The 18,029-nt window shown below is 48.6% G+C and overlaps 1 protein-coding gene across 3 annotated transcripts in view; it reads left to right on the plus strand.

Moving 5' to 3' along the window:
* The window catches only part of ITGAX (integrin subunit alpha X), a 29,407-nt gene extending 16,488 nt beyond the window's left edge, over positions 1-12,919 (plus strand). The window contains exons 19-31 of one of the 3 annotated variants that reach the window (XM_032157235.2): positions 19-92; positions 665-806; positions 4,352-4,468; positions 4,553-4,632; positions 4,735-4,818; positions 9,538-9,616; positions 9,727-9,834; positions 9,952-10,035; positions 10,236-10,349; positions 10,493-10,594; positions 10,866-10,976; positions 11,834-11,927; positions 12,323-12,919. In XM_032157235.2, coding sequence (XP_032013126.1) covers positions 19-92; positions 665-806; positions 4,352-4,468; positions 4,553-4,632; positions 4,735-4,818; positions 9,538-9,616; positions 9,727-9,834; positions 9,952-10,035; positions 10,236-10,349; positions 10,493-10,594; positions 10,866-10,976; positions 11,834-11,911 — 1,173 coding nt within the window. In that variant the 3' untranslated portion in view covers positions 11,912-11,927; positions 12,323-12,919. Of the gene's footprint in view, positions 1-18; positions 93-664; positions 807-4,351; positions 4,469-4,552; positions 4,633-4,734; positions 4,819-5,074; positions 5,173-9,537; positions 9,617-9,726; positions 9,835-9,951; positions 10,036-10,235; positions 10,350-10,492; positions 10,595-10,865; positions 10,977-11,833 lie in introns of those variants that run through there. The other 2 variants (XM_032157234.2, XM_058440945.1) reach the window with 2 other exon arrangements.
* Positions 12,920-18,029: the final 5,110 nt, after the last annotated feature.

Below are 18,029 nucleotides of genomic sequence, written 5' to 3' on the forward strand. Positions count from 1 at the left end.
CGTTGCCTTCCCACGCAGCTACCCTTTGAGAAGAACTGTGGAGCCGACCATATCTGCCAGGACGATCTCGGCATCTCCTTCAGCTTCCCAGGGTGAGCGCCCCCACCTTAGACCTGCCCTACTGCCCCAGCCTCCTTCCTGGAATCTGGGACTCCCGTCTCTGGCTCTCCCTAACATTGTCTCATTCTATACTCAAAACCCAGGTGTCTTGGCTGGGCACGGTGGCTCACGCCTGTAATCCCAGCACTTTGGGAGGCCGAGGTGGGAGGATCTTTTGAGGCCAGGAGTTAGGGATCAGCCTGGGCAGCAGAGCGAGATCCCATTTCCACAAAAACAAAACAAAACAACAACAACAACAAAAAAATCACTTGAGTGTGGTAGAGCATGCCTATAGTCCCAGCTACTTGGGAGGCTGAAGCTTAAGGATTGCTTGAGCTCTGGAGTTGGAGGCTGCAGTGAGCCATGATCACGCCACTGCACTCCAATCTGGGTGAAAGAGCAGGACTCTGTCTCTCAAAAAAAAAAAAAAAAAAAAAAAGAAGAAGAAGAACCCAGGTGTCCTGTCCCCTGTCTATCTCCCACATCCCCACCCACCCTTTTATCCCAGACCATTTCTAGCCTCAGTCACAGAATCATCTTCTCCTTCCCCTCCCCTGATACCCAGCTTGAAGACCCTGCTGGTGGGGAGTAACCTGGAGCTGAACACAGAAGTGATGGTGTGGAATGACGGGGAAGACTCCTACGGAACCACCATCACCTTCTCCCACCCGGCAGGACTGTCCTACCGCTACGTGGCAGAGGGCCAGGTGCTCCCTCTGGGGAAGGAGGAGGAGGCTGGGCTGGGCATTAGCGTAAATTCTCGTGCGGTTCAGAACCTGGGCTGGGCTTGGAGGTGGTAGTGCCATCTGGGGCACGCCTCCACTCGTGTGGTGTGCAACTTTGGGCATCACAGTTTAAGGACACTAACTATCAGGAATGATTTCCTGAGAGGCCACTAATGTGGAGACAGACGGGAACCTCCCCAAATTTCTTTCTATTCCATATTATATCAATATTCCTCTTTTAAAGGAAAACATATCTCAGCCTTCAAATATTTTAAAACACTGTTCTGTAGAAGCAAGGGGTTGAATTTATTCGTCACTCTACATTAAGGCTTGGCAACCTTTTTCTATAAAGGGCTAGATAGTAAATATTTCAGCTTCGTGATCCACGTGGTCTGTGTCACAGCTGCTAACCTCTGGTGTTGTGGAATGAAAGCAGCCATTGACATGGATGAGTTTATGAATGAATATACCTGCGATGCAGTAAAACTTTATAAAAATAGGTAGTGGCTGTTGTTTGCCCATCTCTGCTTTAGAATGCAGAACTAGGACCACAGGGAGTCAAAGAGAACCAGATTTTTTAAACAAAAGTGTTATTATGGCTGGGAGTGGTGGCTCATGCCTGTAATCTCAGGACTTTGGGAGGCTGAGGCAGGCGGATCACCTGAGGTCAGGAGTTTGAGACCAGCCTGGCCAACATGGTGAAACCCTATCTCTACGAAAAATACAAAAATTAGCTGGGTGTGGTGGCGGGCGCCTGTGATCCCAGCTACTGGGGAGGCCGAGGCGGGAGAAGTGCTTGAACTCGGAAGACGGAGGTTGCAGTGAGCCGAGATTGTGCCACTGCACTCCAGCCTGGACAACAGAGTAAGACTCTGTCTCAAAAAAAAAAAAGTTATTAAGAAAAATTTAAAACATTTACAAAAGTAGAAAGTAGTTCAACAAAACTCCCAAAACTTGTCACCTATATTCAACAATTAGCAACATTTTGCCACATTTGTTTCATCAATTGTTCCCCTTTGCTAAGGTATTTTCTTTCTTTCTTTATTTTTGAGACAGGGTTTCGCTTTGTCACACAGGCTGGAGTGCAGTGGTACAATTTCAGCTCACTGTAGCCTTGACCTCCTGGGCTCAGGAGATCCTCCCATCTCAGCCTCCTGAGTAGCTAGAACCACATGCACACACCACCACGCCTGGCTAATTTTTTTATTTTTTTGTAGAGTTGGGGTCTTACCATGCTGCCCAAGCTGGTCTCTAACTCCTGGGTTCAAGCCGTCCTCCCATCTTAGCTTCCCAAAGTGTTGGAGTTACAAACATGAGCCACTGTGCCTGACCTGCTAAAGTATTTTAAAACAAATCTCAGACATGAGGGTCATTGTACTCCTCCTTATTCACTCTGCTATGGTTTGAATGCATCACCCAAAGTTCATGTGTTGGACACTTAATCCCCAATGTAACAGTGTTGAAAGGTGAAACCTTTAAAAGGTGATTCGGTTATGAGGGCTTTGCCCTCATGAATGGATGAATACTATTATCTCAAGAGTAGATTAGTTCTTTCAGGAGTGGGTTTCCTTCCTTCCCTCCCTCTCCCTCCCTCCCTCCCCTTTCTTTTTCTTTTTCTCCCTTTCTTTCTTTCTTTCTTTCTTTCTTTCTTTCTTTCTTTCTTTCTTTCTTTCTTTCTTTCTTCCTTCCTTCCTTCCTTCCTTCCTTCCTTCCTTCCTTTTTCTTTCTTTCTTTCTTTTCTTTTCTTTCTTTCTTTCTTTCCTTGAAAGGGTCTTGCTCTGTTGCCCAGGCTGGGGTGCAGTGGCACGATCTTGGCTCACTGCAGCCTCTGACTCCCAACTTCAAGCAATTCTTGTGCCTCAGCCTCCTGAGTAGCTGGGATTACAGGCGCCCACTGCCATGCCCAGCTAAGTTTTGCATTTTTAGTAGAGATGGGGTTTCACCATGTTGGGCAGTCTGGTCTTGAACTCCTGACCTCAAATAATCCACCTGCTTCGGCCTCCCAAAGTACTAGGATTATAGGTGTGAGCCACGGAGCCTAGCCCAGGAGTGGGTTTCTAATTAAAGGATGAGTTTGGCCCCCTTTCCCTCTCACTCTCACATGCGCTGTCTTGCACATGCAGCACAAAGGCCCTCACCAGATGCTGGTGCCATGTTCTTGGACTTCCCAGCCTCCAGAACCACAAAGCTCCTATTGATACATTACCTAGTTTGCGGTAATCTGTTATAGCAGCAGGGAACAGACAAAGACACACTCTATAGTTCTGAACAATGGGGACCTCTTATATGACCTCAACACTGTTATCACACTCAATGAAATAAGTGATTCCTTGGTATTAAGATCATAGTCAAAATTCCATAATTGTCTCAAAAATATCTTTTACTTCTGGTCTATTTGAATGAAAATTCGAACTAGGTCCACACATAATGTTTGGTTGTTATTTCTGCTGTCTCTCTTAGTCTAATATTCCCAATGGAAGCGCATTTTGATTAAGGTATAAAAGAACACAGCAGGAAAGGCCATCTCTTGCATGTGAGGGGTGATCACTGTCAATGAAAGTGCTCCTAGACATATCAACCAAATGTAATGGGTGGACCTTTGTTGAATATTGATTTTAACAAATGAGCTGTAAAGTAACATTTTTGGAGACAATCTAAGAAAATAGAACATGACCAGTATATTGGTATATTAAGGAGTAATTGTTAATTTTGTTGGCTGTGATTTATTGGATCTGTGGTTACATTTAAAATACCCTTATCTGTTGGTGGTATACACTGAAGTATTTCTAGATGAAACAATATGGTGTTTGGAATATGCTTTAAAGTATTCAGAAAGAGAACATAGTAGAAAAAAGAGTAGAAAAATGTTGGTTACTTAAAATGAGTGATGGTTATATGGGGTTGATTTTCCAGTCTCTCTATTTTTGAATGTGTTTCAAATTTTCCATAATAAGAGGCCTTTAAAATAACAATAAAAAGGTGAACATTTTAATATATTTGAGATTTCTACTTTGGAAGAAAGTTTGACAAGATAGCTATGGGGGAGCTTTTAAAAACGTAACCTTGGCTGGACATGGTGGCTCATACCTGTAATCCTAGTGTTCTGGGGGGCCAAGATGGGAGGATTGCTTGAGGCCAGGAGTTCAAGACCAGCCTGGGCAATATAGTGAGATCCTATCTATAACAAATAATCTTTTTAAATTAGCCAGGCATGGTGGTGGTGTGTGCCTGTAGTCCTAGCTACTCGGGAGGCTGAGGCAAGAGGATGGCTTGAAGCCAGAGTTTGAGGCTGCAGTGAGCTGTGATTGCATCACTGCTTTCTAGCCTGGGTGACAGAGTGAGACCTGGTCTCAAAAAACAAACAAACAAACAAAAACATAAGCTTAAGGTGGGCTCCAGGAAGCTTCATCACTACTTCATGGCGTGTCTTTGGAATGCTGTTATATTAGGTTGGTGCGAAAGTAATTGTGGTTTTTGCCATTGCTTTCAATTTCAACTAATACTCCTCTACTTTTTCTCATGCCTAGAAACAAAGGCAGCTGCGTTCCCTGCGCCTGACATGTGACAGCGCCCCAGCTGGGAGCCAGGGCACCTGGAGCACCAGCTGCAGAATCAACTACCTCATCTTCCGTGGCGGTGCCCAGGTCAGGCTGGCTTCTGTCCCCTCGCCACTCCCCTGCCCCACCCTGTCTTTACTGCTCTGTGACCTCTCAGTTCCTTTTCCTCAGATCACCTTCGTGGCTACCTTTGACGTCTCCCCCAAGGCTGTCCTGGGAGACCGGCTGCTTCTGACAGCCAATGTGAGCAGGTGAGCTGGGCCAGGCCAGGGGCAGTGCCCCTCGTCTCCAGCCTCACACCCCATTCTCCTCCTCTGGGACCTTTGGCAACTGGGTCTCTCCTCTTTCTCCAGCGAGAACAACACTCCCAGGACCAGCAAGACCAGCTTCCAGCTGGAGCTCCCGGTGAAGTACGCTGTCTACACTGTGGCTAGCAGGTCAGCAGGTACCCCACTGCAGGAAAAAAAGGTTCTTTTCTCTGACCCTGATGGGGGTGGATCTCACCCCCTGCGGCAGCTGAACATGAGATGTTTTAAGTTTTGTGTGGTAGATAATACTGCCAGCAGCACTTACCAGTCAACACATTTGTTTTGTTTTGGTTTTTGTTTCCTTTTATCTTTGATTCAATTATTATTATTATTATTATTATTATTATTATTGTTTTTTGAGACAGAGTTTTCTCTTGTTGCCCAGGCTGGAGTGCAATGGCATGATCTCGACTCACTGCAACCTCCACCTCCCGGGTTCAAGTGATTCCCCTGCCTCAGCCTCCTGAGTAGCTGGGATTACAGGTGCGTGCCACCACACCCAGTTAATTTTTGTATTTTTAGTAGAAACGGGGTTTCACCATGTTGGCTAGGATGGTCTCCAACCCCTGACCTCAGGTAATCCACCTGCCTCGGCCTCCCAAAATGATGGGATTATAGGCATGAGCCACCATGCCCAGCCTATTTTCTAAATTTTTATTTCAACTTTGATGTTAGATTGGGGGGTACCTGTACAGATTTGTTACATGGGAATATTGCATGATGCTGAGGTTTGGGGTACAAATCCCACCACTCTGGCAGTGAACACAGAACCCAATAGGTAGTTTTTCAACCCATGCCCCTCCCTGCACCCTCCAGTGGACCACAGTGTCTAGTGTTTCCATCTTTGTGTCCATGTTTGCTCACTGCTTACCTCCCACGTGTAAGTGAGAACATGTGGTATTTGATTTTCTGTTCCTGCACTAATTTGCTTAGGATTATACTCCAGCTCCATCCATGTTACTGCAGAGGACATGACTTCATTCTCTTCATGGCTGCATAGTATTCCGTGGTGTATATGCACCATGTGTATGTACATTTTCCTTAGCCCACGGATGGGCATCTAGGTTGATTCCATGTCTTTGCTATTGTGAATAGCACAGCAATGAACATATGAGTGCATGTCTCTTTTTGGTAGAATGATTTATTTTTGGGAAAGGGGGGATATATCCACTAATGAGATTGCTCGCTCAAATGGTAGCTCTGTATTTAAGTTTGTTGAGAACTTAAACTACTTTCCGCAGTAGCTGAGCTAATTTACTTCCCCACCAACAGTGTGTAAGGGTTCCTTTTTCTCTGCAGCCTCATCAGCATCTGCTGTTTTTGACTTTTTAATAATATTCACTCTGACTGGTGTGAGATGGTTTCTCATTTTGGTTTTGATTTGCATTTCTCTGATGACTAGTAAGGCTAAGCATTTTTTCATACATTTTTTGGCCACTTGTATAATGTTCTCTTTATTTTACTTTTTTGTTAATGTTTTATTACTGAAACACCATATATATTATTTTGAGAAGTGTCTGTTGGTATCCTTTGCCCATTTTTTTTTTTGAGATGGAGTCTTGCTCTGTTGCCCAGGCTGGAGTGCAGTGGCGTGATCTTGGCTCACTGCAACCTCTGCCTCCCAAGTTCAAGTTCAAGCGATTCTTCTGCGTCAGCCACTGGAGTAGCTGGGATTACAGGCGTGCACCACCACGCTCAGCTAATTTTTGTATTTTTAGTGGAGACAGGGTTTCACCATGTTGGCTAGGCTGGTTTCGAACTCCTGACCTCAAGTGATCCACCCACCTCGGCCTCCCAAGGTGCTGGGATTCTGGGCCTGAACTATCATGTCTGGCTGTCAACAAGTGTTTATTGTGGGCTAGTTATGATAATAATAATTGTGATGTTATTATCATTATATCCCAGTTTTAATAGAGGTTACTGAAGCCTTTCTCAAAAGCACCAAGATTCTCTTGGCTTCCCCAGGAGATACGAGACATGTCCCTACCTTTGATCTTCTTCTAAGCCTCACTGGGGAGCAGCATCCAAGCCCGAATTCCATCTAGGGCCACTGTGGTTCTGTATTACAGAGGCGCAGGGGATGTGGGTTTCCGAGATGGGGCTAGGACCCCTTGTGAGGAGAGGCCTCAGTTAACACGGAAGGGTCCACAGCATCGAGGGGCCCTTGGCGTCTGGACAGGACATTTCTTCTTGTCTTGGGAATACACTTGTACACTGCAGGGCTTTTAGAAGCCCCTCTTCCTCTTCCTAGTACCCTTGGGGAAGGATAGGGACAGATGGCCTGCCTGCCACAGAGGCTATATGTCAGGGAGAAGCTGGATAAAAATATAGGGCCAGCTGGGTGGGGTGGCTCATGCCTGTAATCCCAGCACTTTGGGGGGCTGAGGCGAGTGGATCACCTGAGGTCAGGAGTTTGAGACCAGCCTGGCCATGGCCAACATGGAGAAACCCCATCTCTACTAAAAACACAAAAATTAGCTGGGCGTGGTGGCAGGCGCTTGTAATCCCAGCTACTTGGGAGGCTGAGGCATGAGAATCGCTTGAACCCGGGAGGTGGAGGTTGCAGTGAGCCGAGATTGCACCATTGCACTCCAACCTGGGCGACAAGACGAAAACTCTGTCTCAAAAAAAAAAAAAAAAGGGGGGGCCTTGAAACTCTGTCAGAGAGGGTGAGATGGTGAGATAAGGTGTTTGAAACTAAAAGGTCAAGTGTTTCAGCAGACACCTTCCTTCAACCAATGCCTTCCTCGAATTTGCTGTGTGCCAGGCAGGGTGCTGTGGTTATTTTCCATACATTCATTTGACATTCATCGAAGAGTTACTGAGCCCCCATTACGTGTGATCCAAACCAGACATGAACCCTCGCCCTTGTGGGGTGTGCCTTGCTGGATGTTCTCCTGTACCTGGTGTTTCCCACCCTCACCTGCACCTGCATGCGTGGAGGCTCCCAGCCAGGTGCACGCTCTGAGCTCATGTGCTGGGGTGTGCCCCAGGCTCTCATACCCCTTGGCAGGGGACCCACAGGCAGGGCTCACCTCCTCTAGGCATGTGTGGTCCACAGCTTGGCCACACACGGCAGATGTGACTCTGTGGGTTAGGGCACAGGGAGTGCCAGGTTGGGGCAGTTTTGGGGGAGGCCAAGGTGGGAGGATCGCTTGAGGCCAGGAGTTCAGGATCAGCCTGGGCAATATAGTGAGACCCTAGCACTACAAAAAATTGGCAGAGGAGGAATGAGGCTTCAGAGTAGGCATGGTGGGCTGGCGTTTGGACTATGCCAGCTAGAGGACAGGTGCTGGAAGAGTGAAGCAGTGAGGCAGTGGTGAGACCGGCCACCCATGTGATGGTCCCAGCTGCCTACCAGGTCTCCAGGCTTGTGCCCAAAAGGGGCTCAGGAGGTGTTAAACTGAGACCTCATGAAGAGTCTGCTGTGGGCCCTCCCTCACCTCCAAGCCCCAGGCCCGGAAAAGCCAAGGAAATGGGAAAAAAGGGCCCCCGGGGAGGTATGTGGGGGACTGGGAAGGGGCAATGCTCAGTAGCATTTGGTCAACAGCGTCAGCCTGGGCCACCCCTGTGCTGTGTCCCACAAAGCCCTGGCATCCTACATCCCCACAAAGGGCTGGAAGGAAAGCGGAGGGGCAGGCCCTGGCCCCTGCTCTCCTGCAGTCAGTGGCAGAGCTCTCTGCTCTGTTCATTGCACTGACTACCCAGCCCCACCGGCAGCCTCCTCTACAGGCAGCTATGAGCTCTTTGCACTCATTTTTTTTTTTTTTTTAAGAGCCCAGGTCTTGCTCTGTTGCCCAGGCTGGAGTGCAGTGGTGTGATCACAGCTCACAGCAGCCTTGAACTCCTCTTGGGCTCAAGCGAGCCTCCCACCTCAGCCTCCCAAGCAGTTGAGACTACAGATGTGTGCCACCACGCCTGGCTAATTTAAAAAATTGTTTTGGAGAGATGGAGTCTCGCTATGTTGCCCAGGCTGATCTTGAACCCTGGCCTCAACTGATCCTCCCACGTCAACCTCCCAAAGTGCTGGGATTGCAGGTGTGAGCCACTGCACTCAGCCAATTAGCACTTGTTTGAAGCCCAGCCGTGCTTTTCTAGACTCTCTCTTTTTTTTTTTTGAGACCAAGTCTCACCGTGTTGCCCAAGCTGGAGTGCAGTGGCACCGTCTCTGCTCACTGCAACCTCCGCCTCCTGACTCCAAGCAATTCTCGTGCCTCAGCCACCCACGTAGCTGGGATTACAGGCACCCGCCACCACACCTGGCTAATTTTTGTATTTTTAATAGAGACGGGGTTTCTCCATGTTGGCCAGGCTGGTCTTGAACTCCTGACCTCAGGTGATCTGCCTGTCTCAGCCTGTCAAAGTGCTGGGATTATAGGCGTGAGCCCTGTGCCTGGCCTCTAAACTCTGTCTCTCTTTTTTTTTGAGAGAGAGAGTCTTGCTCTGTCATTCAGTGGCGTGATCTCGGCTCACTGCAAACTCTGTCTCCCGGGCTCAAACAATCCTCCTGTCTCAGCCTCCCGAGTAGCTGGGATTACAGGTGCACACCACCACACCTGGCTAATTTTTGTATTTTTAGTAGAGACAGGGTTTCACCATGTTGGCCAGGGTGATCTCAAACTCCTGATCTCAGGTGATCTGCCCATCTCAGCATCTCAAAGTGCTGGGATTACAGGCATGAGCCACCGCGCCTGGCCTCTAAACTCTCTTATAACCTAACTCAGCCACAGCCCTCATTCCAGGACATGCCAAGGCCCCACCGACCACCTGTCCTCTCATGCTGTAGCCAATGCCTTCTGCAGATGCCCCATGGTAGTTCACATCCACCTATGCCTCTTCTCTCTCCAGCCACGAACAATTCACCAAGTACCTCAACTTCTCAGACTCTGAGGAGAAGGAAAGCCGTGTGGCCATGCACAGATACCAGGCAGGTGGTGGAGATGCAGGAGCCTGGGCTGGTGTGGGAGGCTGGGAGCCGGAGACTGGGGAGGGATGTGGGCTTCGGCGTGGGCTCTGCCCTCAGTGCCCTCTGTGCAGGTCAATAACCTGGGACAGAGGGACCTGCCTGTCAGCATCAACTTCTGGGTGCCTGTGGAGCTGAACCAGGAGGCTGTGTGGATGGATGTGGAGGTCTCCCACCCCCAGGTACCCAAGGACTGCATGTGGCTCCTCCACGAATGCCCTTTCTACCTGGATTCCTTGTGCCCCATGTGGGTCCCTGATGTCCCAGCTAAGACACTTGTTCTCTGCATTTTCCCCCAGAACCCATCCCTTTGGTGCTCCTCAGAGAAAATTGCACCCCCAGCATCTGACTTCCTGGTGAACATTCAGAAGAATCCCGTGCTGGTGAGGAGGGCTCTGGGCCAGCCCTCACTGTAGGCCACACATCAGAGGAATTTAACCCAGGAGTTCATGTTCCACATCCATCCTGCTGACGTACCCTCTTGCATTCAGATATGGCTGCTGCCCTCAAATCACACCGTGTAATGCTGCCTCCCACCTTCACACTCATCTTTCTCAGCCCCATGCTATTTATCTGCCCCCAGGACTGCTCCATTGCTGGCTGCCTGCGGTTCCGCTGTGACGTCCCCTCCTTCAGCGTCCAGGAGGAGCTGGATTTCACCCTGAAGGGCAACCTCAGCTTTGGCTGGGTCCGCCAGGTGTGTGGGTGCAACGACAGAGCCCCTGCCCCAGACTCAGGCGGGACCTGGCATGTCTGTGCCCATCTGCAAGCCAGGGCATCCCCGGAGCTCTGGGCCTCCCCCAGAGCCAGTTCCACAGGTTTCTCCCCACCCCTTGGCAGACATCGCAGAAGAAGGTGTCGGTTGTGAGTGTGGCTGAAATTACATTCAACACATCCGTGTACTCCCAGCTTCCAGGACAGGAGGCATTTATGAGAGCTCAGGTAGAGACCGTGTGGGGGGCAGCGACCAGGCTGGAAAGAAGGCCCCTAGGGCTACATCTGTGGTGCTGGGTGGGGGTTTGCAAGCCTGGGGGGAGGTGGGTGAAGGTCTCTGGGCAGGACAGCTGTCCCTAAGGGCACAGGTGCTGCTGTGTCTCACCTCTTGGAACAGGGCCTGGGGAAGGAGGGGAGGGAGTTAAAGGTTGGGGAGCCTGGGAGGAGTCTGGGATAGCAGGAGGACCGGAGCGCTCTGACAGGGTCACTTCCACTTCAGACTACAACGGTGGTGGAGAAGTACAAGGTCCACAACCCCACCCCCCTCATCGTAGGCAGCTCCATTGGGGGCCTGCTGCTGCTGGCACTCATCACAGCGGTACTGTACAAAGTGAGTGTTTTATGCCACTCGATACAACCAGCATCTGGTCCCGCTCTTTTTGCAGAGTGAGAAGGAGCTCACTTTGAAGGCAGAGGCACATTCTTACTGGGTCACTTCATATGAGAAACTGCCTCCCACCTGCAATGTCACCTGTCCCTGGTGGCCCCCTACTTTGTGATTCCCAGGCTTCCTCTAATCTTTCTCCCTTTCTTTCCTGCTCTTCTCCATCATTCTATGTGTTTCCCTTGACAGCAGATTATCATAGAAAAGCACAGACCTGGGTTTGAATATCGACATCACCACGGGTTCTTTTTGTCTTTGACCATAGGCCAGTGTCTACTCCACTCTGGGCCTTGATTTCTCAATGTGAAGGTGATTCTACCCCAGCTCATAGAATTTTGGCTAAATCTAGGCTGGGTGTGGTGGCTCATGGCTGTAATCCCAATAGTTTGGGAGACCAAGGCAGGTGGATCACTTGAGGTCAGGAGTTAGAGACCAGCCTGGCCTACCCGGTGAAACCTCGTCTCTACTAAAAATACAAAAATTAGTTGGGCACGGTGGCAAGTGGCTGTAATCCCAGGTACTGAGGAGGCTGAGGCAGGAGAATTGCCTGAACCCAGGAGGTGGAGGTTGCAGTGAGCCGAGATCACGCCACTGCACTCCAGCCTGGGCAACAGAGTGAGACTCCATCTCAAAAAGAAAAGAAGTTTGGCTAAATCTGGATGACATGATGCATGTGAAGTTCCTAGTGCAGTGCTTTGAACCTAGCAAGGATTCCAGAAATAGTGACCCCTCCCCCTCAGTCATCTCTTTTCTTCTCTTCCACTGAATGGACTTCCTGAGTTTCTTCTTCGTCCTCCCCCCAGGTTGGCTTCTTCAAGCGTCAGTACAAGGAAATGATGGAGGAGGCAAATGGACAAATTGCCCCAGAAAACGGGACATAGACCCCCAGCCCGCCCAGTGAGAAATGATCCCCTCTTTGCCTTGGACTTCCTCTCCCCCGCGAGTTTTCCCCACTTACTTACCCTCACCTGTCAGGCCTGAGGGGGAGGACCCATCGCACCACCGAGAGAGGCTGGGATGAGCCTGCTTCCTGTCTTTGGGAGAAAACATCTTGCTTGGGAAGGGGCCTTTGTCTTGTCAAGTTACAACTGGAAACCCTTAGGACAGGGGCCCTGCTGTGTTCCCCAAAGGACTTGATTTGCAATTTCTACTAGAAATACATGGACAATACCCCCAGGCCTCAGTCTCCCTTCCCCCATGAGGCACGAATGATCTTTTCTTTTTTTTTTCTTTTCTTTTTTCTTTCTTTCCTTTCTTTCTTTTTTGAGACGGAGTCTCGCTCTGTCACCCAGGCTGGAGTGCAATGGCATGATCTCGGCTCACTGCAACCTCCGCCTCCCGGGTTCAAGTAATTCTGCTGTCTCAGCCTCCTGAGTAGCTGGGACTACAGGCACACGCCACCTCGCCCGGCCCGATCTTTCTAAAATACCGTTCTGAACACGCTGCTCATCCCCACCTGTCTTCAACGGCTCCCCGTTACCCTCAGGACAATGTCTGAACTCTCCAGCTTCGCGTGAGAAGTCCCCTTCCATCCCAGAGGGTGGGCTTCAGGGCGCGCAGCATGAGAGGCTCTGTGCCCCCATCACCCTCGTTTCCAGTGAATTAATGTCATGTCAGCATCAGCTCAGGGCTTCATGGTGGGGGTCTCAGTTCCGATTTCCCAGGCTGAGTTGGGAGTGAGATGCCTGCATGCTGGGTTTTGCGCAGCTGGCCTCCCGCGTTGGGCAGCATTGCTGGCTGGGAGGGAGGAGCGCCCTCTAGGGAGGGACACGGCCCCGATGCGGCTGCAGCTCACCCAGCCCCAGGGGCAGAAGAAACCCAACCACTTCTATTTTTTGAGGCTACGAATATAGTAACTGAAGAAATGCCACGACATGATTATTTTTTTAAAAAGTGTACTTTAAATTTTTGTGTTAATAAATTAAAACATGCACAAAAAGATGCATCTACCGCTCTTGGGAAATATGTCAAAGGTCTAAAAAAAAAAAAAGCCTCTGTGGATGTGAGTTGGATATGAGTCCTGAAGGATGACACTGATGGGGTCCCTTTACCACGGTGGACGCTGGCCAGCCCTGAGGCCTGGGGCCAGGACAAGAAGTTAACCAGAGTAGGGTTGTGAATATCCCTCTCTTGGGAGTAACCTGACCTCTTAATCTGCTCACTCCACTCTCAGGGCTGGTGCCGATGGGAAGCTGGTGGAGCTGTTGGGTGGAGGGGGCATAGAATAGAGAAGGGACAACCCCCAGTGGCTACTTTTCCACCTGGAAAGGTCTCTGGAGTGACCAGTACTCACAAGCGTTTCCTACGAGTCCTAGGATGTGTCGAAGGGCACACTGTCTGCATATAGTGAGTGATTGAAGAGCACGTTGGGGTCCCACATTAAGAGCTGCTGCCCACAATAAGGTCATTCTTGTTATTATGCCACCATCCTGGCATAAAGTTCATCATGGTGCTTGGCACTGAGCTGGGGGCCACACAAGACAAGCGATTCACCAGCAAGGGACCTGGGCCGTGTGGATGTTTCAGTTAGAAAAACAGAAGGGAGGCAGTTGAGTGATTTGAAGGGAAGATGGAAAGTGGCCGTTTACCTCCAGCCAAAAACATCTCTCCTATACATCAGCAGAGGGTCCAAAATCCCTGTGGATTTTGAAGCTTTTGGGTCCCCAGGACGACTAATTATTATGCAGTTTCCCCAGAAAAGGAGTCAGATGATGAGACTTTGTAAGAATTCAGCCCTAGTGGCTGGGCACAGTGGCTGATGCCTGTAATCCCAGCACTTTGGGAGGCCGAGGCAGGGAGGATTGTTTGTGCTCAGAAATTTGAGACCACCCTGGGAAATATATTGAAACCTGGTCTCCACAAAAAATTTAAAAATTACCCAGGCATGGTGGCATGTGCCTGTAGTCCCAGCTACTTGGTAGGCTGAAGCAGGAGGATAACTTGAGCCTGGGAGGTTGAGGATACAGTGAGCTGTGATTGGACCACCACACTCCAGCCTGGGCAACAGAGCAAGATCGTGTCTCAAAAAAAAAAAAAAAAAAATTGACTCTAGAGTGGTGTTTCTCAAAATATGTTCCACGAACCACTGGTGGTCAGTGATGGTCTTCTAAGTGGAAGGTTTTAGAGAAAAAGAGCAAGAAATCCATACATCTCAAACATTTGAAACTGGTGATTTGCACAGAAATAGTGTTGTAGCCTTAATAATTGTGTGGCACATGGACTCCAGGGACTACAGTGGGCTCTTGTTTAAATTCAGGTAACAAGTTGTTATTTTCTATTTTATTTTATTATTATTATTTTTTGAGACAGTCTCACTTTGTCGCCCTGGCTGGAGTGCAGTGGCATGATCTCGGCCCACTGCAACCTCCGTCTCCCGGGTTCAAGTGATCCCCCTGCCTCAGCTTCCCAAGTAGCTGGGAGTACAGGGGTGCACCACCATGCCCATTTCTATTTATTTATTTATTTTTGAGACAGAGTCTCGCTCTGTCACCTAGGCTGGAGTGCAGTGGCATGATCTTGGCTCACTGCAACCTCCGCCTCCCAGGTTCAAGTTCAAGCGATTCTCCTGCCTCAGCCTCTGGAGTAGCTGGGATTACAGACACACACTACCATGCCCAGCTAATTTTTGTATTTTTAGTATAGATGGGGTTTCGCCATGTTGGTCAGGCTGGTCTCGAACCCCTGACCTCATGATCTGCCCGCCTCAGGTAAAGCAATAGAGATTTCTTAGAACAGCTGCTACATGTAGCTTTCCTATTCAAAAGTGATTAATGTTGTCACCGAATACAGAGGAGACAACAAAACTACAGTGTCATAAATCAAAGGTGCTTTTTAAAGTAGCAAAAGTAGGTACAAGTCACATAACTTCCGAGAAGCTTGTAGAAACAGCAGTAGAGTTCATACCTGTATTGAAAGGTTGCTTTTGTCTCCAAATAATAGAAAAAAACAAAAGCATGTAAGAGCAGACAGAAGGGCTTTACTACTCTGCAAGAGGTTCAGGTGCAGGTTAGTGTTTAGTGCAGAGTCTCAGCATTGACAGATTCTTTCTGATCTTCCAATTGATCGTCCTTGGGGGGACGGTTTAGTTCTTTCCCATTGACTAGGGTTGAGTCAAATTCTATCCCCTTGGTTGCATGCAGTGCTGAGAAGGTGAGCATGTGCTTTTCACAGGCTTAATAAAAAGAGGTAGCTCCAGCCAGGTGCAGTGACTCATGCCTATAATCTCAGCACTTTGGGAGGCCGAGGTGGGTGGATCACCTGAGGTCAGGATATCGAGACCAGCCTGACCAACATGGCAAAACTCCGTCTCTACTAAAAATACAAAAATTAGCCGGGCATGGTGGCGGGTGTCTGTAATCCCAGCTACTTGGGAGGCTGAGGCAGGAGAATCACTTGAACCCAAGAGGTGGAAGTTACAGTGAGCTGAGGTCATGCCACTGCACTCCAGCCTGGGGGACAGAGTGGAACTCTGTCTCAAAAAAAAAAAAAAAAAAAAAAAGGAGGGGTAGCTCCGCCAGCTAGGAAGGTGGCAGTGCTGGTGGCTATTGGCTAGGCTACCTACAGTGTCTGGCAAATATTATGCTTGAAGACTATGCTGTGAGCAAGATTCCTTTGTGAAGGAACAGCTTGGACATTGTGTAATGTCAGAGGTATACAGCAGAATAGCAGTGACTAACGCTTGTGTGGGAGAGCAAGCATGTCACCTCGTACTTGGAATAAGTCACTGCCTTACAAAGTCTGAATCAGCCTTCGTCTTTGTGCAACGCATGTATGTGGGAGCTTTTCAGCTGCCGAAACCTCTAGCAACAGAAAAGGAGGTTTTGTTGTTCGTTTGTAATTAATGTTAATCCTATGAGTGGTGGGAGAGATAGTGAGGTAGATCAGCAGGACTTGTTTTCTGGTCACAACCCAGCTAATCAGAACATGATCTGGTCAAGACGGGATGCACTAAAAAAACAGCCCAAACCAGCAGATGGCCAGGAAAGCAAACTCTTGTTACTCTCACCACTTATTAGCATAAAGACACACCCACCGGTGCCATGACAGTTTACAAATGCCATGGCAACACACCATAGCAACGGTCAGCAAGTTACCTCATATGGTTCTGGAAACTCCCCACACCTTTTCCAGAAAATTCTGAATAACCCACCCCTTAATTTGCATGTAATTAAAAGTCAGTATAAGTACAGTTAGCCAGCAGCCCCCTGGCTGCTACTGTGGGCTCACTGCCTATGGGTTGTCCTGCTTTGCAAGGAACAGTCACTTTGCTGCCACTGCTGCTTCAATAAACCTGCTTTCTTCCACCACAGGCTCACTCTTCAGTTCTTTCCTGAGCAAAGCTAAGAACCCTCCCTGGCTAAGCCCCAGTTTTGGAGCTTGCCTGCCCTGAATCAGTAGAATGGGCTAACCACTTATGGTGCACTCAGGCTAAAGTGGCTGATGCTTGCAGGGCACTATTCACAGAGCACACGGTAGTTCGCAGGATGCCTCTCACCCTTGACTTAGTGCTTAAGAAAGGAGGGAAAATGGCGAACATGATCAAATCATGGCCATTGCCTATTCGTCTTTTCAGTACTGTATGGAGAAATAGACAAGTAGGAGATTGCTTTTCACATTAATGTCAAAGAGAAAGATAGTTACTTGGAACTTAAAAAAATTAATTGTGATAAAATATACATAACATAAAATTTACCATCTTAACCATTTTTAAGTGTAGCCAATCTCAAGAGCTCTTTCTATCTTGTAAAACTGAAACCCTATACCCATTAAACAGCTCCGAATTCTCCCCTCTCCCTGACTCCTGGCAACCACAGTTCTTTCTGTCTCTATGGATTTGACTGCTTTGGCATGTCATAGAAATAGACTCATACAGTGTTTGTCTTTTTGCGACTGGCATATTTTGCTTAGCATAATGTCCTCAAGGTTCACCCATGTGGTAGCATGTGTCAGAATTCCCCTCTTTTTGAAGGCTGAATAATATTACATTGTGTGTATATACCACGTTTTGTTTGTCCATTTGCCCATCAATGGGCATTTGGGTTGCTTTTTTTGGCTCTTGTGAATGATGAACATGGGTGCACAAATATCTCTTCAATACCATGCTTTCAATTCTCTTGAGTATACACCCAGAAGTGGAATTGCTGAATCATATGGTAATTTTTTTTTGAGACAGAATCTTGCTCTGTTGCCCAGGCTGGAGTGCAGTGGCACAATCAGAGCTCACTGCAGCCTTGATCTTCTGGGCTCAAGCGATCCTCTTGCTTCAGCCTTCTGAGCTTCTGGGACTAAAGGTGTGTGCCATCATGCCTGGCTAATTTTTTTAAAATTTTGCCAGGCATGGTGGCTCGTGCTTGTAATCCTAGCACTTTGGGAGGCTGAGGCAGGTGGATCACCTGAGGTCAGAAGTTTGAGACCAGCCTTGCCAACATGGTGAAATCTCGCCTGTACTAAAAATACAAAAATTAGCTGGGTATGGTGGCATGTGCCTGTAGTTCCAGCTACAGGCAGGAGAATTGCTGGAACCCGGGTGGCAGAGGCTGCAATGAGCCGAGATTGCACCACTGCACTCCAGCCTGAGTGACAGGGTAAGACTCTGTCTCAAAAAAAAAAAAAAAAAATTGTAGAGATGGTGTCTCACTGTGTTGCCCAGGCTGGTCTTGAACTCTTGCCCTAAAGTGATCCTCCTGCTTCTGCCTCCCAAAGTGCTGGGATTACAGGCATGAGCCACCATGCCTGGCCTAGCTAAATTGTCTTTAATGTTGCATGTCTGCAAAAAACACATCTATAAAGCCAGAAAAGTTGAGCATCCAACTTTTTATGACTTAACTCTCACGACCTGGCAATTTTTGTAACAAGGAGCCTGGGCTGGTGGTTTTGGGAGAACTGAGTGAAAAAAAGAAATACATTAACTAGATTGGATGCAAAGTGCCTGTTGGTCATGGGTGTTTTCTGCTGGCCCCTGTTCATCTGTGCCTGTTAGCCCACCCATGGGTGAGTGGG

This window comes from Hylobates moloch, unplaced genomic scaffold (genome assembly GCF_009828535.3).
Source record: "Hylobates moloch isolate HMO894 unplaced genomic scaffold, HMol_V3 SCAFFOLD_6, whole genome shotgun sequence".
NCBI classification, from domain to species: Eukaryota; Metazoa; Chordata; class Mammalia; order Primates; family Hylobatidae; genus Hylobates; species Hylobates moloch.